The following is a 25,481-nucleotide window of genomic DNA, read 5'->3' as shown; positions in this document are numbered from 1 at the left end:
TGAATTTGAATAATGGCATTTTTTTTCAGATTTTCTATAGACAATATCGTTATCATGAAATCTTCTGGATGTGTAGTAAAACTCTGATATTGTGACAGCGCTAATTTCGAAATACAGTGTAAAATGAACTAATTTTGGATGTTTGGGCCTCCGATAGATTAAGTGTCGTGTCATTTACAGAATATATAAAACAGCTGATTAAAATCAAAGTTGAGCCTTTTAATTAAGTCTAGACTGCAGTCGAGTTCTTCAAACCAAGTTGCACAAAACACAATTTATACAAATTGATTTTATGTTGTACTTACAGCATGAGTTTGACATGTTTCTTTTTTTTTTTTTCTCCCCCATTCAAAAAACAAACCAGAGGTATCTCGAAACTGGTTAACAAATGAGGTTACAGTAAAAGGTCGTGGATGTACAAAAATGAAAAGAAAAAAAAAAGTCATGGATGTACATATTTCGTCTAACAGTGACAGGGATAGGCATGCATCACATTTTGAGTGTTCTCTTTCCAAATTGAGTGTTGCAGTAAAAATAACTTCACAGGTAAACATCAGACATTTGCCACACTCCTAAACTCGGAGAAACTCCTTATCCCCGACACAAAACTGCATTAAATAACTTTAAATCAAATTTCAGGAAGAAAAAACTAAAAGGATTTCTGTTGCAGTAAAATCTTGAACAGTCTGAAATTGTAGCTATTGTAAAGCCAAAATATAATTTACCAAATCAGTAATAAAAAGAAAAAAAAGGCCTTCAAACTGACTTCTTCTGGTCACAATTAAAAGAAAACCTGGTATTTTTATACTTGCTGCTGAGGCAGTACACACTGTACTTATTCAGTCACTAAAACTGTCCGTGCAGCTTCAGCTTCCCATCAGCGGCGTAACGTACTTAACGTGGGACAAATCCACAACTGTGTTCAGTGCCAAAGTGAAGTCCACAGTTCAGTCAAAGCTCACATGACGCTGCTACAGTGTCAGCGCGACATTTTCTCTTTTCCAGCACGGCTGCTGTTGCAATTTCATGTGTTAGCTTTGGCTGAACCTGGGGAGGGTACTGAAAGAGGAACATGACACTCGAGATGGAAAGCTGGAGCGGCATACTACATGTGTGGTGGGTATAAAATAGGGACCTTCAAACTCATTTTAGGATGCCAATCACAGGCTCAGTCGCTGTCAGAGCTTGAGCTAGAGCTCGATTTATTCCTCTTGCTGTCACTTCTGTCTTTGCCTTTTGTACTATCTGGTCTTGCTTTGGCCGGACTTCTTCTGTCTTTGGATTTGGAGGTACTTTTCGCTCTGCTCCGTTTGGGATCTGGGCTCTTTTGACTCTTCCTTTTCGCGTCTCTATCACTCTCAGAGGAGCTGGAGGAGCTGCTGCTGCTGCTGCTACGTCTTCTCCTTTGATTGGCAGCTTCTCTGTCTTTGTCCCTTCTATGAGATGACCGATCTTTACTGTGGTCTCTCTTATTACTCTTGCTTCTGGAGCGCCTGCTTCTGTGAGAGTCTCTAGGCTTGTTTCTGTCTGGGCTTCTTGTTCGATGTTCTTTATCCCTGGATGCTCCTCGCTTCCTATTATCCCTGTCACTGTTGTGTCGTCTTTCCTGACTCCTGCTGCGTTCCCTCGCCCTCTCTCTGTCTTTATCTCGCCTTTCCTCTTTATCTTTTGATGCTGCACGTCTGCCCTTATCCCTGCTCCGGCTACTAGATCTGTGCCTGTCTTTTGACGTCGTTCTTTCCTTGCTTTTTGACTTCGTCCTAGTTCTCTCACCGTTCCGTCCTTTGGTGTCCTCTCTATGTTTTTTATCAGACTCATGGCCCTTATTTCTATCTTTACTCTGATCAGACTCTGGCTCCTTTTCTTTCTTACTAGCATTTCGGTCTTTGCTCCTTGAGCGACCTCTTCTGTCATCACTCTTGTGCTTGTGACCCTTCTCTCTGCTTTTTGACCTCCTACTCTTTTCTCTGCTTTTGCTGCGGCTCTGAGATTTATCCCTTTTCTTTGCCTTGTGTTTGCTTGGCTTCTCATCCTTCTCAACAGTATCCTCTTCTTTGCTTTTGGATCTATGCGACCGAGTTTTGTTGTCTTTTTTACCCTCAGCTGCGTGTTCGTGCTTCGTGTTGGAGGCCCGCCTCTCTCTTCTTGGCGCTTTAGCAGAATCTTCCTTGGCCTCGTTCATGTCACCTCTGTAGAAAAAGTGCAGAGCGAATGTCACCTACAGAGCGCGACGACTGAAGCAACATTATGAAGCTACATGACAGCCTTCAATACTGTTTGTCAGACACAGTGTGTTAACATATTCTTCAATAGGTCGAAGTGAGCTTGACTTACCTGTCACCCTTAATCCAGCGCTCTCCAGTGACCGCCCTCATCCTCTGACGGTGCATCTCTTGGCGCCAGTGCGGAGGTGTTTCACTGCGCCGGAAACGATCTCTGGACCGTGATCGAGAGCGTGACGGAGTCCGATACCGCTGGATGGAAGAAATAACAAACCACTGACTGACTGGAGCCAACGCTGGACGATGCAGAAACCTTACAAAACTCTTTAAAAAAATAAAAAAAAGCCTGACATTACAAAAAGAAAATTGCAGTGACCTACCCTTGGACCTCTGCCTTTTATCTTCCTCCCGGATCGTGTCATCACCAGTCTTCTGTGATACGCTGACTGAGAATTATATGTTGCGCCAGTACTGGCAGAGAGAAAAACAAGGCATGAAAACTACCAGACGATGGCATTACAGCTGGATGTTTGTCTAACAGCTGTTTATCGAGCAGACTAACCTCTCTCTTGGCCTTTCCTCTTTATTTCGTTGATCCTTTTCAGGCTCCTCCTTTGACTTCTGGACCACCTGGGGGCTCCTCCTCATGAGGAACCGATTCTCCGGGATGGGTGGAATTTCTTCAGGACGTACAGTAGATGTAACCAACTCTTCTTGTTCCTTCTCTTCAGCGCTTTCAGCCTCTGACCTAAGGAAGGATCGCAGCTCAGAATAAAAAAAGAACAAAAAAAAAACGCAGACAGTCAAAAGTCTGAAAATAAATTAGCTACCTTTTCTTGTCCTTCTTCTTCTGCTTCTTTTTGAGCTTCTTCACCTTCTTTTTCTTCTTCTTGGATTCTTTCTCGGATTCTTCAGAGTCGGAGGAGGAATCTGAGGAGCTCTCAGAGTCGCTGGAGCTACTGCTCGAGCTGGAGGAGGCTCGCTCTCTCTTTTTTTCGTCTTTCTTTGCTGCAAACATTCAAGAGACTCTTTGAGGAACTGCTTCATGAAAATCTAAAAACTGAATCTGCTCGTACAAAAGCAGAACAGAAAATTCACAGGTTTAACTTATTTTTTAAAGCACTGAAAATGCTTCACACAAACGAACCTTTAGATTTAGGGATGAGCTCTCCACAGTTCAGAACCTTCACGTCAGCATATGGCCTGCTATTAGGATCGGTTTTCTGGTTCTCCATGGTTTGAACAACCTCTTGGCCAGAGATTACATGACCAAAAACCACATGGACACTGAGAAAATAAGGAGGCGTTGAGCCACGTTGATCAAAATCAAGTAAACATATTGTGTATATTTTGCACTATGAAAGCAGCACTTACCCATCCAGATGTGGTGAGGGTTTTGTCGTTCTGAAGTGTCACAACAGGCAATTCAAGAAGAAAAAGGCATATAATCATTTGTATGACTATAGAATTAACTAATAACGTGATCTATGCAAATCTATGATTTATAGGAATAGATAAAAAAGTGCTTACATGAAAAACTGTGATCCGTTTGTATCTTTGCCCCTGTTGGCCATAGACAGCAGGTACTCCTTGTTGTGTTTGACAGCAAAGCTTTCATCTGGGGGGGAAAGGATAAGATTGTACCGCCACCTTGAAGCCAACGTCGGTTTGGATAACAACAGAGATCTCTGACAGTCTGACGGCCTCTTTACCTTCAAAGAAGCCTCCATAGATGGATTCACCTCCTCTTCCGTTGCCTACGATGTTAGAGAACAAATAAAACATAAGCTGCTACATAAAGGAGATTTATGGTGTTGTAAAACAACTGTCGGTTGCTGGTTATTCAAATTTTGGTTCACTGGTTAATGCTTTCGTTTTTAAATCCCATTTACATACAGGATACAAAGAGAACTGCAGTCAGTGTTAAACATTGATTAACTCACCTTCACTGAAGTCTCCTCCTTGAATCATGAAGTCTTTTACAACTCGATGGAACAGACATCCTTTGTAGTGCAGAGGTTTCTGAGTACCTTTGCCAATGCCTTTCTCGCCTGAATGAAAGCACAGTACTTATATTAAACTGCTGTGATATATTCAGGTATATTCATGTGGAAGGAAATACATTAATCACCTGTGCAGAGGCATCTGAAGTTTTCACATGTTTTGGGACAGATGTCTGAGAACAGCTCCACCACAACTCTGCCGACTGAAGGGAAGAGCACCTCGTTAGTTTTGTTTATCGTGAGAGAAGTCACCTCCTAGTTCACGGGTTCTCAAACTGTGGTACGCATACAACTATGTGACTTTCTTGTAGTGGTCTCTAAAATTATTTTTGAAAATAAAATCATTTAAAAACATATACTACTATCAAAAAAAATGTTTTTCTGTTAAGTTTTTCATCAACCTGATGATTAATTATGAGCTAATATACGACATTAACTTCATGAGTGGAGGTAACGGTTCAAAAACTCAAATATTAGGAAGAGACGTGCGGATCAGGAGTAACCCTTTACCACCAAACTAGCTCTGCTTCTTGAGCCGGTTCTGTTCAGGATTCAAGTAAAGAAATTTTGAGTGTGCTTGACTCTGGCCCCGTCGCTCCCATACATTAAGTATGTATCTGTTAATGAGAGAGTTTTACAAAGTCTTTTATTTTGAAGGGACTCTTATTTTTGTCTTGTCTGTGTGTGCCATCCTGTCATGATGGTGGTGCTTTGAGAGGTGAATATTTTCTGAGGCGTTACACAGCGACAGACTGACCTAGTTACACACCACCCTACAACATTTAAAGAAAAATAGTTGAATCAACATTACGGTGCATTAAACTGAGAAGTGTTTCTAATATCCTGCACACCCCGTGTATATCAGTGATGGTAGATAAGTATACTACAATGCATCTTCCACATCACACTTCTCTAAAACAGTTTCAACCAAAACCGAACAGTATCACATTACTGAGGAACATTTACTGCAGTAAAACTTCAGCTTTCAAGCTGTAAACACAAAATAAAAGTGACAACTGAGTGAACACATCAGCAATAAGTCAAAGTTTTAAGTTTTATTTCTTACCGAGCACATTACTGATCCCAATGTCGAGGAAGCACCGAGTGCGCTGAACCTTGATCCCCATGGTCACCTGCGCTGATCAAACACACCTGGAGGGGAGACGCACAGGTAACACCAAGACACGTGACAATAACGCTGTTAATAACTCATCAGCAGGATGTAAATTATTATTATAACGTCCTGCAACACCTACCAGATCTAACACATGGTCGAAAATACACTTAAATAACCATATTTTATGTCTTAATCTCGACGAAAATCACGCGTTTGTTTTTGACCGGGGAGCTAGCGGTGGCTAACTACCTAGCAACGCGTTTTTAAAAGTGTTACCACGCATGCGACGTGCAGAAGATAAATGCTGTGCGTGTTAATCACGCATACACCCGCAAACACACGCATGCAAACAGGCTCACTAATCTAGATCGTTTTGTGAACACACACACACACACACGGTCAGTATCTAACGACAGGCCTGGTGTTAGCATTAGCCTCAGCCACACAACATGTAGACACGGCTTCTTCTTCTTCTTCTTCTTCTTCTTCTACGTTATCTCACACACACACACGTCGCTATAAATGTGGTTAATATGAACTCACGTCACCTGGAAACACACGCAGAGGTATCACTCCATACAGCGAGCAAAGCTCCGACAGACGACGACGGAAAAATTAAGTTTCATTCAGACTGTTTTCTGAAGATGGCGCGGCGGGGACGTCAATGAGTTTCGAGAACCGAGCGTCAGTCGACGTAAGCGCGGCGCGTCGCCGAGGAGGAGGCGAAAATAAGCCCCGAAACTGACCTGACAGGTACCCGACCTTCACCACAACTAACTAAAGTCCGTTTAATGTTTGATATTTGTCTGTAACAACCGATTTTTAGTCTGTGAAAAATAAATACTTGCCACAAAAGTTACTGCGCAGGAGATGTCAGTAACTTGAGGTGGCAACCGTTGCTAAGGAGGGAGAGGGGCTAACTGACAGAGACGGGGTCCTTTAATGTGATTTATATTTTAAAGATTGGTTATACAAAAGAACAGCAAGGTGGGAAAACAGCTCAGTGATCTGGATTATTATGTTACGAACGTTTCGGTTTTTTTAATGAGTAGCCCTGTTAACTGGTGTTTCGGTTTAACGAGTGCCCATGTTAACTGGTGACCGTTAGGAAACGAGCTGGTGTTGTGGAATTTTCCGACTCCCCCTCAGAATCTGACTCCCCTTCGCGTGAACGCGCATGCACTGCAAGCACGTCCACTACACATATTACTACTGTCATTATTGTTACCTTATCTCCATTACAGTTTATAGTTAGTTAATGACTTGCTGCTGCTGTGCATCTGTGTGTGTCTCTCTCTCTATCACAAGTTCCACTGTTCCACTGTAATCATTTTATCAGTCATTGTAATTGTACAATATGTTGATTTGTTCTGTACACATGACATCTATTGCACGTCTGTCCGTCCTGGGAGAGGGATCCCTCCTCTGTGGCTCTTCCTGAGGTTTCTTCCACCTTTTTCCTCACTCGAACTGAGGGTCTAAGGACAGAGGGTGTCACTCCCTGTACAGATTGTAAAGCCCTCCGAGGCAAATGTACTTTATGACTTTGGGCTATACAAATAAAATTTGATTTAATTTCATTCTCGTCAGTTTACCGATTTTTGATTTAAATTTTATCACTGTAAACAATCTTACACATTCTTTTCTGTTTACTGCAAGACAAATGACTATAACCAATTGGCTACATAGCCCAGTAAATCGGCATTTCAATGGTTTTATGATGGATTTCATTTCAAAGTTTCATTAAAAGTCTCCTCTTACGCTATATTAAACAATTAAAGGTATTATAGGCTACCAAAAACAACACCTCTCAATCCATATAAAAGCGCCTTCAGGCCAGATATGGTAGATATGGTATGCCTCACTGTGTGAGTGATAGCCTATGTGTGTTGTGACAGGCAGGGAATGAAATGTTGTATATTGTGTATAGCCTGGTTATTGTATATGCCCTGAAAACAAATTCCAACAATAAAGATAGTCAGTCTGTCTGTACAATAAGTAACACCAACCATTTTCACTTTGCTGGCACATTCTGACCTCTGCTACTTAGGTGTAAAGTTATTTGTAACTTGTGTTAACAGAGAGGAAAAAAGGAGGGGAGTCAGATTTTATATCTGTCACAATCTGACTCCCCTCTTATTAAAAATAGATGTGGGTCCAGGTTGAAAACCAGCCCTGCCGTGATAAGCACTCCCTGTTAAACTTTTACTAGAAAGGTGTCACAAGCATTAAACTGACTCTGGTGACACATACTAGAAAATACTGAAAAGTATTTCATGCTTAAAGGAAGTAAGAGAGAGAGAGAACAGTCGAGAACATATTGTAACTCACTGTGATCAATTAAGACACATTGACATTTACAAACTGATAACTCATAAAGTTTAGTTGAAAATTAATAACCTATTATGTTAAGTGGAAGTAAATTATAAAAAGAAGTTTTTATGACTAATTGATCAGATTCTTTTTTTCCCCCCTTTCTGTTTCAAACCACAGACGCATGCGGCTAGCGGTCACCAGTTAACACGGTCACCGGTTAAACCGAAACACCCACGAGCTGCTGCCCGGCAGGCAAAACTCAGGGTTTAAAAAATAAAACCCCTCCTCCTTGGTTATGACACTGCGGAAGTGCAACATAGCACACATGCTTAGGGGATTTTGACTTTGAATAGATTTTAATGACAGTATCGCATTCGTGTTATAAATATTTCATATATTAATCTCTATAATCTGCAGAAATCTAGCAAGAATCAAGATATTAGGGCTCATCTGTCTTTACAGGTGATTGTTTGTGCATCCACGTGATTACCGCCTCAGCAAACTGTATTTAGCCACTTACAGTCTCTTGAGTTCAGCCAAAGGAAAGTCATGAAATCTCTGGATGGAGATCAAACCATCTGCACCTGAGGTCAGTATGAGCTCACTTCACTGTCATGCAAGTGTTTTCTTTGTGCAACTTATAACCAAGCATGATTTAACATATTATAATGTGTTAATTGTGTGTGTGTGTGTGTGTGTGTGTGTGTGTGTGTTTCTTCAGTTGTCACAGGTCCCTATAAGAGCACCAAACATCCACCTAAAGACTGCACCTCTGTGGTTGTGATCTTAGGTGGTGGACCCTGCCTTGTTTGACATTGTGGTGCACAACATGAGACCCCCCTGTGCTTAGTGAGCTGAAGTCTGTGGTGATGTTTCGCCTCCGGTGTGTGAATTCCTTCACCTTCCTCCGGAGGTTCCTTCACGGGGGGCCGGTGAACCGAGACCACGTTCTGGAGCAGCTGCGGGTTTGCTCTGCTGAAGACGAGGTGTTTGACGTGGTGGGCAAGAACAAGACCAAGCTCACCGTGAGCCATGTCAGCCATGCTGTGGAGATGCTGTGGCAGTTTCAGAAAGAGAAACCACAAATACTCAGGACCGTGGAGCTCGTCAGGAGCCACCCGCAGTTCCTGACTCTCCGGGTTTTGGCGGAGAACAAAATAGCTGTTATGGAGGATTTTATGTTGGCCGACATACTTTACAGCATCCTCAGGTGCGTCAACATAAAGACACGATCAGATTATGTATTTAAAAGATAACATATGTCATGATAACTCACTGTGTTACTGTTCATCTTTTAGGCTGAATATTGATCCACATGACTCTCTGGTTCAGCAGCTGATTTCAGAAGCATGGCTCAGACTAGACCGGTATGATTTGACTATTTATTTTTATTCTGTTTTAAGTTAATGAGATGCACTATGTTCATTATTTAGTAATCCGGCAGTAATTTTGTTAATTATAAAGTCTCTTTTCAACCACTGACAGTAAAAAGAATACACAGTGTACACGTGATGTCAGCCAAGGGTGCCTGAAGATTTTAACGTGAGCACTTATGGATATTGACATGGGAAGTGAAGCCAATGCTGAAGTGCGAAACACTGCAGGCCACTTGAGGCTGGCTACAGAACGAGCTAAACAGTTTCGGTCTCTATAGCTAATTTCCTCGTTCATGACAACTGTACTGAGGCTGAATTTATATAGAACTCACCTGTTCATAATTAACAGCGTGGCTGCTTTGATTGACAGGTAGTTTGTTTGAGCACCCAGGCGTCATTAGGCTTATCTCAGGTCCATTGATGATCCACGTCTTTGCTGATTTTTAGAGCTGGCGGCTGGGTGACACCACTCTTGTCCACTGTCGATTCTTTATGCTGTCGGTGGTTTCAACCAACAGTCCTAAACCCAAAAAATACTCAGTGATATACAGAGAAAAGCAGCAGATCTCTGCATTAGAGACACTGCAGAGTTAATAATGAGATTGTACACAAATCTTTGCAGATTTCCAATGTCATCTTTATCCAAGTTTGCCATCTGTCTAAGTGATCAGGGCCTTCAGCACAGTCCTCTAATGGGCAACATCGCCAATATTGTGGCTCAGAGGTTGTCGTCTATTGATGATATCAGGTTGGTTATGAGACACACATTATCAGATGACTTCAAATATAAGTACATCATATTGTGTAGTTACTCTCTGACCATGTTTTCGCAGGATTCTAACTACGCTGATGATTAGCATATCGTCCTTGTTGTCTCCCCGGCTTCGTGATGCCCTCATTGACAGGGCAGACCATCTCCTGGACACCATGGATGCCTCCAACTACAACAGCCCACGGAGGGTGGTGCAGTTCCTGCGCAACATCAAGCACAGCAACAGGCCTCTGCTGGAGAAGTGCAACAAGGTCCTCCTGTGTAATATTCCCAGTCTGGATGCAGAAAATATAAGCATCATCATGGGGCTGTATCAGTCCCTGCAGTTCAACGACTGCGACTTCAGGCTGGCGGTCAAACAGAGACTAATAGAACTGCTTGATACAAGCACAGATGCTTTCTCATTCACCAAACTGTTTGTCGCTCTGGCTCCGATGGCCACTGAGGAGATCAGAGAAAGGTTTGTGCCAAGAGTAATGAGTATAAATCTAACCCTTTACAAGCAATTCTTGAGTCTCACAGGTCTCCTGTGTGGTTTCATCCCTCGAAGGTTGGAGAACACGGCCCTCCTGGTGGCAGATGAGCTCAGTGCACATCAGGCTCTAGCTGTATGTGAAGCTCTAGAAGAGATTAAGAGCAGGAATCTTAAGTTACTGAACAGGTGAGTTCATATCTATGTTATATGAGTATATGTATGTTATGTGAGTGTGAATGGTTGTTTGTCTCTCTGTGCCCTGGCGACCTGTCCAAGTCAGTGGTTGTAGAAAATGGATGGATGGATGTTATTATAAAAAGGAAAAATATAACTTATTGCAGCTATATCAAGATAACAGTATACTGTATGTCAGCTGAAAAGTACACAATGTTCCCAAACCTCCTTAAACATCAAATTCAAGCCCTTTCAGACCCCAATTACCTCAAATTCAAGGACCCAACACAACATATCTTGAGACATGGATGAAGGTTAATTATTAAGAATTTTTATGTGAATGACAGCTAGCAGGCTTTACACAAGTTCACAGAGGTAGACATTAGACAGTGGGACATTTGGAGCTATTTACTAAAGTCAAGTAAATAATATATCAAAAGAACTTCAATTTCTATTCATATTCCCACACAAAATATAAAAATTCAAGCATTTTCAATCACCTGTTTGGATTTTTCATTATTCATCTATAGTGGCCGTTTAACAAGAAGCTCCAAGTTGTCGGGGCCACTTAGTCTGCTGAGTGTCTTATTTCTGACTCGTGTCCATAAACTGAATCCAGTCTTCTACCCAATGTGATCACGAAGAAACTGAACTGGAAGGATGATTTATTGAGAGTTAACAATTTATAGCTTTACTAAAATAATCCAAAATTATTCCCACATCTCAAGCCGGTCCATTACCAACCTGATGTTGTCCTTCATGTGAATATGGTGAAAAACTTTTCTCAGCTTCTCAGCTAGTTCTAGTAACAATTTATCAGTACATACACAGAGATAAATGACTTAAGTGACTCTTAAACCCCCAAATTCACACATTTTCAGAGACTTCAAGGACCCATGTGAAGCATGAGTACAGGAATGATTTAAAAAAAAAAAGAGAGATTTAAGGGAAGAGACTAATCATTCATTTCCCACATTTTAAATGTTTCTCATCCTCCATTTGGTCATTATAGATTTACTTCTAATTATTTTCTCTAAATCTTTACATATCAAATTTAAAGGGATCTTCATCATGATGAGTTTATCACTCCTCTTCCTTTAAGTCTCTTCTGATATATTTAAATATCTATATAAATGTAATAATTTCTGTAATTGTTTTCCAGAGTTGCATCAGTAATCCAGAGGAACCTCGACGTCTACAGGCCAGTGGAGGTGGCCAGAATCACCCAAACTCTTTTTTTCTTGCATTACCAGAACCCCGAACTCTTCAATAAACTAAGAAACACTCTGGTCAAGTAAGTGTTTATTTGAGCTAAGGAGTCAGTTCAGCTTCTTTCACTGAATGAAAAGTAGGCTGATAACCGTTTATCTTGCAGCTTTTTGCAGCGCAGCTTCTTACCCTATGAAGTCATCATGTTGGCCCGTGTTCTGTCCATGCTGCCCTCCCCACGGCTCTATGACATCATGATCTCACGGGCGAACGCAGTGGTTAGCCAGTGTTCCCTCAACGACCTCAACACCCTTTCGTTTGCCATCGCCAAGTGGGTGCGCAGTGACCCTTCCTACCGCCACAACACTCCCAGTAAGTACGTCCGCCTGCTGCAGAACCTGAACCGCTGCGGGCAAGAGAGGCTGCGAACGGCTGACCGGCTGGACTTGGTGCTGGAGGAGCTCAAGTACATGTCGGGAGAGTGGTTTGAGGAAATGCTGGTCGAAGAGACGATGGCCACGCTACAGAGGATGATAGACCAAATCAATTGGACCAATATGACTGAGTTGGCTCTCTTCTTAACCAAGATAAATCACCTCTGCCCTCCACTGATGGACCGTATCGCCAGTGTGGCCATTAAAGACATTGACAAGGTGCTCCTCTAAGAGACATCGCAATATATTAACTATGGAGTTATTACACATATGTTAACTGTGCTTTCTTTTTTAAGCTTCACTACACGGCAACATATGCCACCCTGTTGCCCTTCTCCACCCTGAATTACGATACTCCACAAGCAGATGAGTTGTATGACGTTTGTATTCGGCACGTCACTCCACGTCTCAGTAAGTAAATCTGTTTACGCTTTTTTCTTTCTCTTTTTAAGCTCACACTCAACACCTTTTTCTCTGTGTTTGTAGGCTCCTTTGACCCACATCTGTTGGTTCTCATGGCATACTCTTTGGCTGTGGCTGACTGTTTCCCTGAGGTGATAATCAAAGAAATCTTCAGCATAGACTTCCTGGGAAGGCTGGATTCCCAACTAGAAAGTATGTTCCCCACCTAGCTGTTAATATGCATTCGCAGCAAAGTATTTATCTAAGCAAGTCACACCTTCTTACAGCCATACCTGATGGCCTCAACTTGCGGACCAGACAGCGCCTCATGGAGCTCAATCGCGCCGTGTGTCTCCAGTGTCCTGAGTTTCAGGTGCCGTGGTTTCATGAGCGCCACTGCCGGAAGTTGCAAAAGAAAAGTAAGAAGATGCTCAGAGAAATAAATGATTTTTATTTTTTAAATTTAGTTTAACGCATGTCATAATATTTTTCAGGGTATGTCGTCGTCAGTCCTGCGCAACAGCAAATCCACAAAATGCTGAGTGAAGTTCTTGGTGGCATTAACCGTGTTCAAGTAGCGGTTGTCACTCCATATTTTTACACCGTTGGTGAGTAATGTTGGGCAATCTCACTATTAAACACTGATGTGATGATGTTTATGACACCTCTTTTATTCTCTTCTGAAAATGTCTTAGCACCTAAGGCGGGGGAAAAAACAATGGGTATTTCTAAACACAAGTCTTAAAGGTGTTTAAGATTTAGTCTGGACGAAGTCCTGCAGCTCCTCGGATGCTGTAATAAATAACTAGTGATCAGATCGATGACAAACTATAAACAGACTGTACAGTTTGCACATCCGCTCTGTCAAAGCTGAACAAAGGTAAACTAACTGGGAAACGAATATTCATGGTGATGGAAGTGTAACATGACCATGTTTTGACTTTGCAGAGTTTGAATGTGTGCTGGACAAACACCTGCAGTCGTTGCCCTACAGCGACACCAACACACTGCAGATGTCAGACAGAGGAAAGGTTCTTTGGACGATGAGCCCAGAGGAAAACATCAGAGATGAGATTCCACCTGGAGCTCAGCGGTATGAATGTGACAAAAACCAGCCTGAATACTAAAGATGAATAATTTAAAAATGCAATGTTTGACACCAGGTTTTTACTTATCACTCAGAGTTGCTGTGGACTTTCTTGATTCAAAGACCTTCTGCAAGAATACTCACCACATAAAAGGTGAAGCCCTGATGAGAAAAAGACACCTTGAAATCCTGGGATACCGTGTGGTTCAGGTAAGAAAACATCATTTAAGGATTACATGTGCTGTTGGTACATCTCTTACAGCGCACACTAAACAATATTTATTTTTACAGATCCCTCACTTTGAATGGAACTCTATGGAGCTCTCGACACAGGACGCCTGGAAGGAATACCTGAAGAAGAAAATATTTAAAGAGCTCTCTCCTTGAAGGAATTATTTATTGAACAATGAAAGTAATGTTACACTTAGCGCTGAGCTTGGTTATGAGAGTTTTCAGGCTGAAACACTGAACAGAGTTTTAAAAACGATGTAACTATGTTAATATACATCAAGTGCTCTTTATTTAAAGACATTGAGCATAAAGTTGACGTGAATCTACCCGTTTCATGTTGATTGTGAGATTGTATATTATGCGCTTTTGTATTAAAGGGAGTATTTTGAATAAAATGCAATGCTTCTGTGTCATTGATATTATATTGAGGCCGCTTACGTGCGAAAAAAGGCCAAGTACTCAGAGCTGGCAGGTGAGTGACGGATGGCTGGCTGGAAGACTACCATCTGTGGAAGTGGAAGTCGGATGCCGAGGCTACGTGGGGCTGTCAACAACATGCCTACTGAGGGACACAGGAGTGACCGGAGGGAACCTAAAGAAAGCAACCAAAGAGCTGGCAGAGGAGGCTGAGAAGGGGAGCTTTTGTCTCTGGCTGAGGAGGAAGGAAAAGTAACCCCAACAACCACATTTTTTAAAGAATATTTCTGAAGATTCCTCCACGTACCACTAGAGAGAGGTCACGTACCACTGTTTGAGAACCACCGTTTTGGCTTTCCTTTATTTTACTTGCAAATAATCCCGCTGCCCTCTCCATGGCGTAGCCTTCCTCTCGCCCAGTGTCGGCTGGGATAGGCTCCAGCCACTCGTGACCCTGATGAGGATAAGTGGTTAGAGGAAAAAAGATGTATGGATGGATAACACACTGCTGTCAAAGGTGGTAGAATGTAACAAAGACTATTACCACATATAGAACCAAATATTCGACTTTTTACTGCACTGTTTGTCTGACATTTTTCCTGTACTTTTAAAGCTAAATTAACAATTACAATATATTATAATATAAATCACGACAAAGCTATAAAACAAGGCTGAGCTCGTGAAAAGTTGATTTTTCAGCTGTTACAAACTATCATGATCTCATAGAATATGATACATTGCTGTACATTAAACTACCCGACATTACATACTTTTACTTCAGTAACTATTACTATATAGTATTTTCACAGTGTGTTGCTTCTTTAGTTAAGGAGCTGAATACTTCCTCTACTGGCTGTGAAGTAAGTTAATATTTGGAGTCTCAGCAGCAGCCAAGGCTTAAAATTAACATCAGCTGATACTTCTGCCCTTTGTTGGTGAGTATTGTATACCAGTTCAACCATCAAACAGTGATTGTAGAGCATCAGCAGACATTTTCCCATAATTAAAATATGTCCTGTCTTTAATAACATGAAATCTACATTTAACACTTTTATTATTCTAACTGAACTAACTGAACCTTTGGTTACTTTAATCCAGTCTGTTCTGACCTGTTACATTTCTCACACAACAAAAGTCTTATCTTATAATGTAACGCAGCAATTTCCTCGTGATAACAAGTTATTTATGACAAAATAACAAATTGTTATTGTGTATCCCAAGATAACAGATAGTTTTCTTTTATTTTATTTTCTCTACATTCACAAGGGCACAATATTTCTGGTCTTGAATGAAATCCATATTTTATAAGCTGTGTTTAAAGAAAAGAAAATCTGAAAAGAGCAGACACGAGTCTGTGTGAGATAATATTTTAATACTGAAGAGTTACAAGGAACTAGCTGGAAAAGGAACAATTCCAGATTAACAAAAGAAAACAATCATCAAAAAACATCTTTTCTATGCAAACCTTTACCAGATAATATTAATAATACTCACATATATTTATTATTGGGTGGAGGTGGGGTGGTCGGGAATTCTCAACACTTGATATGTTTTAGAAGATCTGTCTGGTCCAAACAGCAGTGACTGTTTAATTTTAGACTCCAATGACTTATGAGAAATAAGCCAGTTAAAACTGACAAAATGGACACGTGTCATGTGTAAATGAGCCACTAAATAAGAGCATGTTCATGATATTCTTGTCTGCAGCAGTAAGGTGAAAGTCCCTTGTATGTCTCTGGACTGCTGTTACAGTTTGGGCATCCTGGCTGCATTCAGACGCATGGACACACATGAAGCTCCAGCAGCATATCGCATCTCTCTAATCATGCCGGTCCACTGTTTTTTGTCCTCTTCATACCTGGTGAGACAGTAAAACATGTTACTACAATACACTGTTATCAGGAGAGCTATCATTGTCCAAGAAAGATGCAACAAAATCAACACATACTGCCAAATGTCAACGACTTCACTGGGTGCACACTCTTTGTCCTCGTTCTCCACCAAGGCGAAGCCTCCTACGGCGTACAAGAACCCTCCAGAGCTGACCAGGTTGACTGAGCTCCTCTCCTGGGGAAACTCTGTGAAGGGTGACCACCTGCAACAAGGTAAAATCAGCTGTGAATGGACTGTACTTTGTGCCTTTCTAGTCTTCTGAGCGAAAAAAGTTATACACTGATGGCATTGGCTGCCATTGGTGCCAGCAATTCATCAGGTTTTGGGAGCCAAGCATTCAACGCATTCACACACCGACGACATAGCCTTCAATTTGGGGTTAAGTATTTTGCTCAAGGGCACTTCAACATGCAGTCTGCCAATCATCTGATTAGTGGATGACCCAATCTACTTCCTGAGCTACAGCCCCTTACTTACTTTTTTGGATTTAGAGCAGTGGTTACTAATCTGGGGGGCAAAAACTAAACACAACTATAACCACTCATGCACAACACTTTGAGGGGTATAGAAATTGTAATAAAAAGATAAGTAATAAACATACTTGTTGGTTCCAAAGTCGTAGGCTTCACATGTACCCGTGATGCCGTCTTCATTGACTCCCCCAGCAACAACAATCTTCCCGTTGTGGATAACTGCACCGAACATGGATCTGGGTGTCTTCATGGAGGCCACCTCCTTCCACTCTGACTTCTTGTGGTTGTACGCAAACATTTTATTGGTTGTTTTACTGTAACAGCGAGACAAGAATGATTTCCCAAGACAGATTCGTGTAACGTGAAAATCAAAGATTCTGACTTCATATAAAATGTAGTCTTACTTGTCATCTGTTTTGCCTCCGATACAATACACCAGCCCGTTCTCGGAGACCACACAGTGGCCATGGATTTTCAAGGGGAACTTTTTTGCTTCAGTCCACTTCATTTTTCTAAACAGAGCAGATGAAGTGTTAAACAGGGAATACACATCAGTGCTTTCAGGAAGATTGGTGTACTGAACTTACTCTGTGTCATAGCACAGAACAGTGTCATGAGACTCATTGGACTCTAAATCTTTTCCCGCTACAGCAAAGAGGAGATTTTCAAATTCCCCTATCGCGAACAAACATCTTGGGGAGGGCATGGGTGGCAGAGCGATCCACTGAGCAGTGAGACTGTCCAACTGAAAGACACATTTGAATATATTTAGAAAAACCAAACGAGGGAATAACAATGTATACAATGTAAATTTAAATGTATATACCTGGTAGAGGTAACACTGCAGAGGGTTTTCTTTGTCCTCTTCATCTGCAAACAGTCCCCCCAACACATACAGATTGTTCTTCTTTGATATCAGGCTGACGTGGTTTCGGGGGATCTGCTCTGCCATCGCGGCAAGAAAACACTCGTTCTCCTGGACGTCATAGGCCACAGCAGAAGTGTCATTGATCATCAGAACCATGTCTTTGGCATACATGCCGTATCTGCGGTTATCGTTCAGGTAGCCGGGTAACTTCTCCTCCTCTCCTTCCTCGTCCTTTTTCCTCTCGGGAAGCTTCCCTGCAAAGGCTTCCTTTATCACTTTGATTTTTTTGAGAAGCTCAGGGTTACTCTTAAGGAGGTCATCCTTCTCCACCTTCTCCTTGAAGTACTTTTCTGGGAGTAAACGGAAACGAATGCAGTCGAAGGCCTCTTCTAAGGATTTCAAGCGCTTCTCTTTGTCTTTCCTGATCCACTTCATCAGGGTCTCGAACACTACCTCCTCTTTTTCTACATTCAACGCATCAGCTCCAATAATGGCAAACAGTTCAGGATGAGCAAGCTCTAAGAAGTCCGGATCCTTGGCTAAGGTATCAAACCGATCTGCGATGTAATCTCGAGCTGCAATTGCCAATCTGGCACAGTTCAGCATCAGTCCAAGCCTGTAGATGGCAATGCAGTTTTTCTTTGACAGCTGCTTCTGGAGAAAATTCACACAAACTGTGAACACTGAAGGGATCTGGAAGCGATTGGCAATGGTCAAAATATCCTGCACATTGTTTACATTGATATCAATCTCTGCTGAGTACATGTAATTCACAATGGCCTCCATAACAGTGGGATCCAGGTCATCCAGAACGACCTCCTTTTTGTCCACTTCCTTGCCATCTTCAGAGAAGAACAGCTCCCGGAAATAAGGACTACAAGCTGCCAGAATGAGCCGATGACATGGGATGCCTCTGTCTTCAACTTTTAGGACGCAATCAATCAACTTGTTCTCATTCAGAAGCTCTTTGAGTCCGTCCTGCAGCAAAGTGGTTTGAAACAGACGGAGATCTTCCCTCAAGCTTTGGCGATCCATGTTGTTTTTTTAAGGATAGGAAGTGGGGCAGTTCGCAACAGACTGTTCAAGCTGGTCAAGACAGAGAGAACTATGGGCAGCCAGGTCTGAAGCCACCTCAATATAACAGTGTCCCTCTAAATATAGACAAGCATCCCATCTGTGAAGAATTCGGGTTGGCCAAATCGGAGAGCTCACACAGCTGTCATAAGAGTAAAAACAACTGTGGAGCCTTGTCACCTTGGTGATTAGTAATACTGTTGTACAGACACACGAAAATAACCTATGATCTTTGCATTTATTTTACTTCTGTCTATCTAATAAGGTGAAATATTAAATGTAGTTTTACAGGAAAAACATTTAAAAAAACGCCATCCATTCCAGTGCTGTGTTCACAGATACGGTTGGCATTTACTACAGTCGTGTGTATTCTAGAGACATCTACATGTGGAGTGAATCACAGTTCACTGATAGTGATGACCCCTTCACTACAGTGATTCATTACTGTGTGTGAGACATCCACAGGGGTGTTATCTAACAAGCAGACAGGGTTGGTGAACAGCTGCTGCCACGGGAGGTGACAGTTTATCCGCTTTCACACTTTAGTGCATTGTGTATTTGACCTGAGATCACTGTGTTCTTTCTGTGTATGAGTACAAACCTGCTACAATAAAAAAAATACTCTTTAATATATATTTAAATACATTTATTAATTTGAACACTGATTCACTATGAGAAAAATGTTTTATACAAAATATCCCCAGAACAGATCGCTCATGATAAAAGTATCTACGCATAAACTGTACAACTTTTAACCTCACCTATAAATAAATATACTGTTGTCTTTATGATCACAATATCTATATACATGTTTCACTTCAGCCCATGACTTCCCACAGTCCTTGAAGTGTGAAGCCATCCTTCAGCTTCTCAACGGCGAGGCCCAGCTCCTCGGAGAAAACAGGCTCACGGTCTTGTTGCTTTGGAACAACAATAAACACGAAAAAGAGCCCAAAAGAAGTTAAAACACGACACACTAGACAACATATTTTAAAGTTATAGCTGGTGATTAAATTAACTGTGAGGCGTTACCTTATTTCCATCAGCAAAGTAAGCCTGTGGGCAAGCAACACACACACAAATCATACATGTAATCAACACAATGAGCACATGTTCTCTGTGATAAGAGGTTATTGTTGTCCGATAAACACCACTCTGTACAAACATGAGCACTAGGCAACATAAATTCATGTTTGTTCATCGTGCTAAATGGGGTGAGCTGACAGCTATTCTGGGAGTCTGAAAACTAAACCATTGACTCCCCGAGGAGTGATGAGTGCGAGGGTGGCCAACGGGCAGACTCACTGTGAAAGCATCAGTCTGCTCATCGGGTTCGATTTCCACATCATCAGGAGGCTGTTCCACCGTGAGTTCTCCCAACGGCTGGGGCTGAAATCATTGTTAGGACAAAACAGTGCTATGACAACAAGCTCAGGGGAAACTGGAGTATCCAAAACCTTTATGGAAATATTGATAAAGGAGATCAGCTGTTAAAATTACACATTTTCATGTCATACTGTTGAGGGTCATTACCTTTTCTTCCATTTCATAGTCCACTCCAAAAATGGGGTTGGCAGAGTACACCTTATGCAATGAGTTGATTTCCTTAAGTGCGTCCTGAAGTTTATCCACAGGGTCGATCTTAAACCCGAGCACATAGCCACCACTCTGAAAAACAAAAGGACAGGGTGTATTTGTGTTTTATAAGCAACAAAAGCAGAGGAGGAACTCCTCTTACAACTATCAAATCATTACTTTGTGATTGTTTCAGGTGAATGTGACTCAAACTGCAGCAGAGAAAAACAAGTTACCTGCCGTGAACTCTCTATCACCAAAGCCAAGCCGAACTTTGAGTCTCTTATTCTGATGGACCACTTTGGGGGGAAAAAGAAAGTGAAACATTACATGATTTTACAACAGGAACAAGATCATCAGTAGCAGATCACGTACAAGGCAACAGTCGTGTCTGTCTATGACTTAAAAAACTTCAAGTGTTGTAGTGGCTCGTGCTGTGTGGATGTACATTTTTCTAATGTCTCACTCAAACCATCGGACACAAACCAAAATAAACTTCTTTGCGTCAATATTTTGCAGCTTAAATTGTGAGCCAGACACAGATTTAGAAGCTGGGTACATGAAATAAACAAAGCCAAAACACAACAGGTAGAGTATCAGAGTTTAGTCCATGAATCCACCTGGCTTTAGTGAAATTTCTCTCTGTGGAGGAGTTTGACTGGCATCTACAGCACGATGTAGGGCTGAGTTTTTCCAGAAGTTGGATCTGGCTCAAGTTCTCCACCGCAGGTTGCCGGATGTGGCTTGCACCGGTGCAACCAAAACGCACTACGCCGACTCAAATGAATGGAAAAACCTGCATTTTCAGATCCTGTCTGAATGGCCAACTGTGTTTTATTGTACTTTTTGATGTACTGTGTATAAAGTGTATTATAAAAAAAGCAACGAGGAGAATCCTGTTTATTAGAACCAATCAAAAAGGTAAATATATTTACAATACAGAGCTGTAATGCTCATTTTCTATTATTTAGTGTAATATACTTACAATCTGAAGGTAAGGAATGCTGACATTGAAGCTCTCGTTCATGTTAGCGTGCCACACGATTCGAACGTTGGTGATAAAGAACGTTCCAAGGTTACCCTAAGAGAAAGAAAACCAACATCAGTCAAGACAAAACAACTCAGTGACTCATATTGCAACTTCCAGTAGCCTTCCGTGTATTAAATGTGGAACTGAGATTGAAGTAGGAAATCGTTTAAACAGACACATTTGAAGCATCATTACCTGATCACTGGATAAATTCCAAACTCCATTAATTTTATCATACACCTGCTCCCGGGGCAAGAGCCTCAGCTGCTTATTTTGAATGAGAGCAGCTCGTAGCTTCAGGTCTCTGTACATTTTGGATGTCTCATAGGCCCTGTAACAAAAACACAACATATGTTCAGTAGGACATACATTTTACATTTTATGTAGAATGTAATCAGAGGATTGAACATCGTCTCAGTGTTGTTTTACCTGTGGACGGCAATGACTGAGGTGAAGAGACGCGGACTTCCTGGAACCACATTCGTGAAGATGAACTCAAACCTTGTGTTGTTGGACTTTGTCAGGATGTACAGAGCTTCGGTTTGGCCTCTCAATTTCTAGAAAAGAGAATATTTATCTGTCTTTATCGTATTTATTAGATACTAATTCATTATTTATTCCTCTAGGATGTTGAAATAATGTTATTATTGACTTTGTTCATTTAAGAAGTACGTAAGCAGCATATGTGATGTGTGTGAGGAAATGTAAAAAGATAGACAAGTACTTGGACTTGAAATAATCTGATAATAATAAAATATACATTAATAGGTACAGATGTAAAACATAAGTTTACTTACTGAGTTAGCTGTCCTTGTTGTGATATTAATGATGGAGTTGTAACCCACAGCTGTAAAAAATAACAGATTTGCATTTAGGTTGGTATTTTTCATCTGGTTTCACACTTAGCCTCTTCAGGTCAAGTTTGACTGTGTGCTTCGCCAGCCTCGCCTGCCACCATCACCCTGTGCGACTCCCTAATCGTCACTGTGGAGTCTTTCTGCTTCCTGGGAACCATCATCTCCAAGGACCTCAAATCTTCCTGCAGCAGGACAGTGATGGTGGACTTCTACATCTCCATCACTGAGTCCATCCTCACCTCATCTACAACCATCTGGTACGCTGCTGCCACTGCCAAGGACAACGGCAGACTGCAGCGTGTCATGACCCAGATCTTACACGCAGGGGCGCCATATAGGGAGCGGAAAAGTTAGGACAATTCCAAGGGCCCAAGACTGACAGGGGCCCCAAAAAATAGGTAAACACCAATATAAAATTATTAAACCATCATCATTGAGTATATATATTTTAAATATAATAATGAAATTAATTATCTCTTTGTTTTTACGTGTTTTGGGCAGTAAAAGTTAAATAAAAATATCCTTTAGCACATTTTTACGATGGCTTTTAATCTTGCATCAAACAGTGAACTGCACTGCATAATGTATGCAGACTTGCATGCATGTACAAATCACCAACAGTAAATATTGTACTAGTCTGCCTAACAAAACTAACAACTACTCTGTGCTCCTTTACACCTTTCTCAGCTTATGTCCTCCTCTGTAAGTCGCTTTGGCTAAAAGCGTCTGCTAAATGCAATGTAATGTAATGTAATGTAATGTAGTACTAGTATTGAACTACAAGAAAACAGTTGCAAGCCTTTAATTAGAGTTATGTAAAGCTTTTGATGGGATAGTTAGGCCCTAGAGATGTGGTGACAACAGCTGTGCAGAGGGGGCCCAATTTGGCGGCCCCTGCTTACACGTTACATTAATGTAGGATCTGGATGTGTTACATTAACACACACACATCTTTTATTTAACATTCTCTGAACATCTACACCTTGTTAAATATCTTGCACATTTAAAACATTCTACACACTGTGAACTCTTGCACATTATGTGGCAAATAGTTTGCACATTTCTGCACAGCTCTTTTCATCTTAAAAACAAACTTTTTTTTACTTAATGTTTGTTATGCATCAAAAACACAAAGACACAAGCTTCATCTGAATTTTCTTTCACTCTGAAATCTTTAGACATACTTTAGGTTTGAGCAAAAAGGAAAACTAAATGGAGGAGTGCACATAATCGTGCAATAAAAAACGTTTAAACCCTTTGAAGACGACCAATTAATATAATTTAATAAGGTAATTTAATGTCATGCATTTCCAGGAGAGGACAGAGACGTTCAGATGATGGGTACCTGTGGAGGGAAACAGTTTACCCGTGCAGGTGTACTCACACAAATTGACTCTTGGCAGGGCCAGAGAATGCCAGATGATCCTCAGGTTTGTTACCAGCAGTCGTCCTGCGACAAAAGCAGACATTAGCTCACCAGTTATGAGACACACGATGATGGTTTTAGCCTCCAAGACAGAGATAAGTTACTTACCTCGATCTCCATTGTTTCCTTTGGTGTCTTCTATGGAGTCCAGACAGTCTATCAGCGCTTCTCCTGGTCGTGTTTTCATCTGCCTGCGTGCAGGACAGAGCAGAGATGACTTAAATTAGGTAGCATTGAGTGCATCAGCTGGGTGCAGTGATGTTAGTATTAGGCGGACATCTCTACACTAAAACAAATATCTCAGAAAGCTTCTACTTCCCACGACAGACTCTTAAACATTAAAGATAAACACTAATCGTTAGCTTCGGTTAGCCGATTAGCGTAGCTGAGCTAACTTAGCTTTAAAGATAATGAAACAATAATAACTGAGCTAACTCACTGTGCTGTTATGTCGAATCTAACATCTCTGTCCTCCCAGAGAGCGTCCAAAACAGACGACATGACCGCAGGTTGTCACTCCCCCCCGAGGTTTGTTCAGCGACGTTTACAAGCGACTTAGCTCAGGTTGGTTAGCCAGCGGGCTAATCCGAGAGAGAGCGTCTTAATCACCATGGCAACGGACGGCAAGCCAAAGGGACACTATGGTTTCAGATCAATCAATCAATCTATCTATCTATCTATCTATCTATCTATCTATCTATCTATCTATCTATCTATCTATCTATCTATCTATCTATCTATTAAATTGATCAGAAACAGGTTTATTGCCAAGTAGGTTTTCACAAACGAAGAATTTGTCTTGGTGTTTTTGGTCTAGTAACAAATAAAAAAAATATAGTAATAATGTGGTAAATGTAGTAAAAAGTTTTTTATCTTTCTTATATAGAAAGATAAAAAATTACACAAAAAATTACTATATAGTAATCTATATCTAGCTGATTTTTTTTGGCCAACTTTTAAAAGTTTGTGCGGTGTGTTTGTTTTTGGTTCATTTCATTTCATTCATTTATTTAATGGGGCCATGTACAGTATTAAACATAAATGATTACATTTGATGTACTGCACCAGAGCTGCTTTTCATCTGCTTTTCATCCGCAGTCCCTACGGCAGACACAATTAAAACATATTACAGCACAATAACAAACAGTACCAACCAAAAAAAACACACAGGACACATAATACAAAATACAGTACACAAGTTACACACAATAGCACATAACATACACCCACAATGTCAGTGGCTACAGAGATGAGTATCCTTTAGCAGACTTTTAAATTTTGTTTTAAATGTACTGATGGAACTGCAGCTCTTTATATCGTCAGGTAGGGCCATGATGGGTTTCACAGATGAGTTTTTGGGCGGTATTTGCTTCATGAAACAGCTGTTCTTCAGGTACCAGTGTGCTATAAAACTGTAGAAAAAAATGACTGCAGGGTGGAATGCTCCAAAATTAAGCAAACTATTAAACCAAAATGGGACTCCTAATCAGAGCTTTATTAAAGGCAGGTGTGCCAGAAACCAATTAAGAAGTTAAAAACACATGGATGGAGAATAATGAGGCATACATAATTCATATAGTACAAGCATTATTGTGTAACTTTTCTAACTATGTAACTTTGTGCTCTGTGTACAATCACCCACAAGTCACACACCACCAATGATTTCACTTAGTTTAGTGAATCTAAATCATATTTTATGGTGAAAATGTTTCCTGGTCTGGAGCGCAGGGGGATACTGACAGGGAGTGGAGTTGGTGTCATGCCAGAACTGGAGCTGGGGAAGTGGCCAATGCCAGCAGCCTCTATGGACATAACAATATAGGCTGACTTTTAGTCGTGGGCGAGAGCTTCATGCTGGGCTTCTTTTGCTTTGGGACTACTAAGTAATATTATCTGTCTTGTGTTGTTGCCCTCACTTGATGTTTGGCTGTGTTAATTATTTTAATTTAATAATAATTAATTTAATTTTTCATAATATAATCATAACAAACTTTCCATATTCATGTGGAATTGCACTCTGAAACTAGGGGCACTAAATCGCAAAAATATG

General features: G+C 41.1%; 4 protein-coding genes across 12 annotated transcripts; 1 reads left to right on the top strand and 3 right to left on the bottom strand.

Annotated features, from left to right (window-relative positions):
* Positions 1-198: 198 nt before the first annotated feature.
* Positions 199-6,209, bottom strand: ppig (peptidylprolyl isomerase G (cyclophilin G)). 5 transcript variants are annotated; one of them, XM_027290930.1, is made up of 13 exons: positions 6,191-6,209; positions 5,292-5,377; positions 4,354-4,428; positions 4,166-4,273; positions 3,935-3,979; positions 3,753-3,840; positions 3,597-3,626; positions 3,370-3,509; positions 3,053-3,230; positions 2,785-2,970; positions 2,603-2,693; positions 2,335-2,474; positions 199-2,189 (listed from the first exon to the last, which is right to left on the bottom strand). In XM_027290930.1, the coding sequence occupies exons 2-13, from the start codon at positions 5,350-5,352 to the stop codon at positions 1,169-1,171; spliced, it is 2,163 nt and encodes a 720-aa protein (XP_027146731.1). In that variant the 5' UTR covers positions 5,353-5,377; positions 6,191-6,209; the 3' UTR covers positions 199-1,168. The 5 variants fall into 5 exon arrangements, with proteins under 5 accessions (XP_027146731.1, XP_019110825.2, XP_019110826.2 ...); XM_019255280.2 differs by lacking the exon at positions 6,191-6,209 and adding an exon at positions 5,891-6,025; XM_019255281.2 differs by lacking the exon at positions 6,191-6,209 and adding an exon at positions 5,886-6,009.
* On the top strand, positions 5,341-14,203 carry fastkd1 (FAST kinase domains 1). Of its 5 annotated transcripts, none has more exons than XM_027290927.1 (16): positions 5,341-5,396; positions 8,121-8,247; positions 8,380-8,868; positions 8,957-9,025; positions 9,657-9,782; positions 9,868-10,266; positions 10,357-10,467; positions 11,618-11,749; positions 11,831-12,317; positions 12,395-12,509; positions 12,585-12,713; positions 12,788-12,919; positions 12,995-13,108; positions 13,449-13,593; positions 13,683-13,797; positions 13,879-14,203. In XM_027290927.1, exons 3-16 carry the CDS (start codon positions 8,528-8,530, stop codon positions 13,972-13,974), a joined length of 2,511 nt encoding a protein of 836 aa, XP_027146728.1. In that variant the 5' UTR covers positions 5,341-5,396; positions 8,121-8,247; positions 8,380-8,527; the 3' UTR covers positions 13,975-14,203. The 5 variants fall into 5 exon arrangements, with proteins under 5 accessions (XP_027146728.1, XP_027146729.1, XP_027146727.1 ...); XM_027290926.1 differs by lacking the exon at positions 5,341-5,396 and adding an exon at positions 5,996-6,095; XM_027290928.1 differs by lacking the exons at positions 5,341-5,396; positions 8,121-8,247 and adding an exon at positions 5,993-6,095.
* A 1,383-nt stretch (positions 14,204-15,586) lies between these two features.
* Positions 15,587-18,603, bottom strand: klhl41a (kelch-like family member 41a). Its single transcript, XM_010745954.3, has 6 exons — positions 17,428-18,603; positions 17,189-17,346; positions 17,006-17,113; positions 16,730-16,915; positions 16,184-16,330; positions 15,587-16,093 (listed from the first exon to the last, which is right to left on the bottom strand). Exons 1-6 carry the CDS (start codon positions 18,502-18,504, stop codon positions 15,982-15,984), a joined length of 1,788 nt encoding a protein of 595 aa, XP_010744256.3. The 5' UTR covers positions 18,505-18,603; the 3' UTR covers positions 15,587-15,981.
* Positions 18,604-19,174: 571 nt separating this feature from the next.
* bbs5 (Bardet-Biedl syndrome 5) lies at positions 19,175-24,056 on the bottom strand. Its single transcript, XM_019255227.2, has 12 exons — positions 23,871-24,056; positions 23,540-23,622; positions 23,390-23,455; positions 21,946-21,995; positions 21,578-21,705; positions 21,344-21,479; positions 21,104-21,199; positions 20,355-20,417; positions 20,077-20,211; positions 19,849-19,932; positions 19,576-19,599; positions 19,175-19,463 (listed from the first exon to the last, which is right to left on the bottom strand). Exons 1-12 carry the CDS (start codon positions 23,930-23,932, stop codon positions 19,362-19,364), a joined length of 1,029 nt encoding a protein of 342 aa, XP_019110772.1. The 5' UTR covers positions 23,933-24,056; the 3' UTR covers positions 19,175-19,361.
* Between the last annotated feature and the right edge of the window lie 1,425 nt (positions 24,057-25,481).

The sequence above is a fragment of the Larimichthys crocea genome, chromosome XVIII, assembly GCF_000972845.2.
Source record: "Larimichthys crocea isolate SSNF chromosome XVIII, L_crocea_2.0, whole genome shotgun sequence".
Lineage (NCBI taxonomy): Eukaryota > Metazoa > Chordata > Actinopteri > Sciaenidae > Larimichthys > Larimichthys crocea.
The sequence above is the reverse complement of the archived record's forward strand: the minus strand, read 5'-3'. Positions and strand labels throughout refer to the sequence as shown.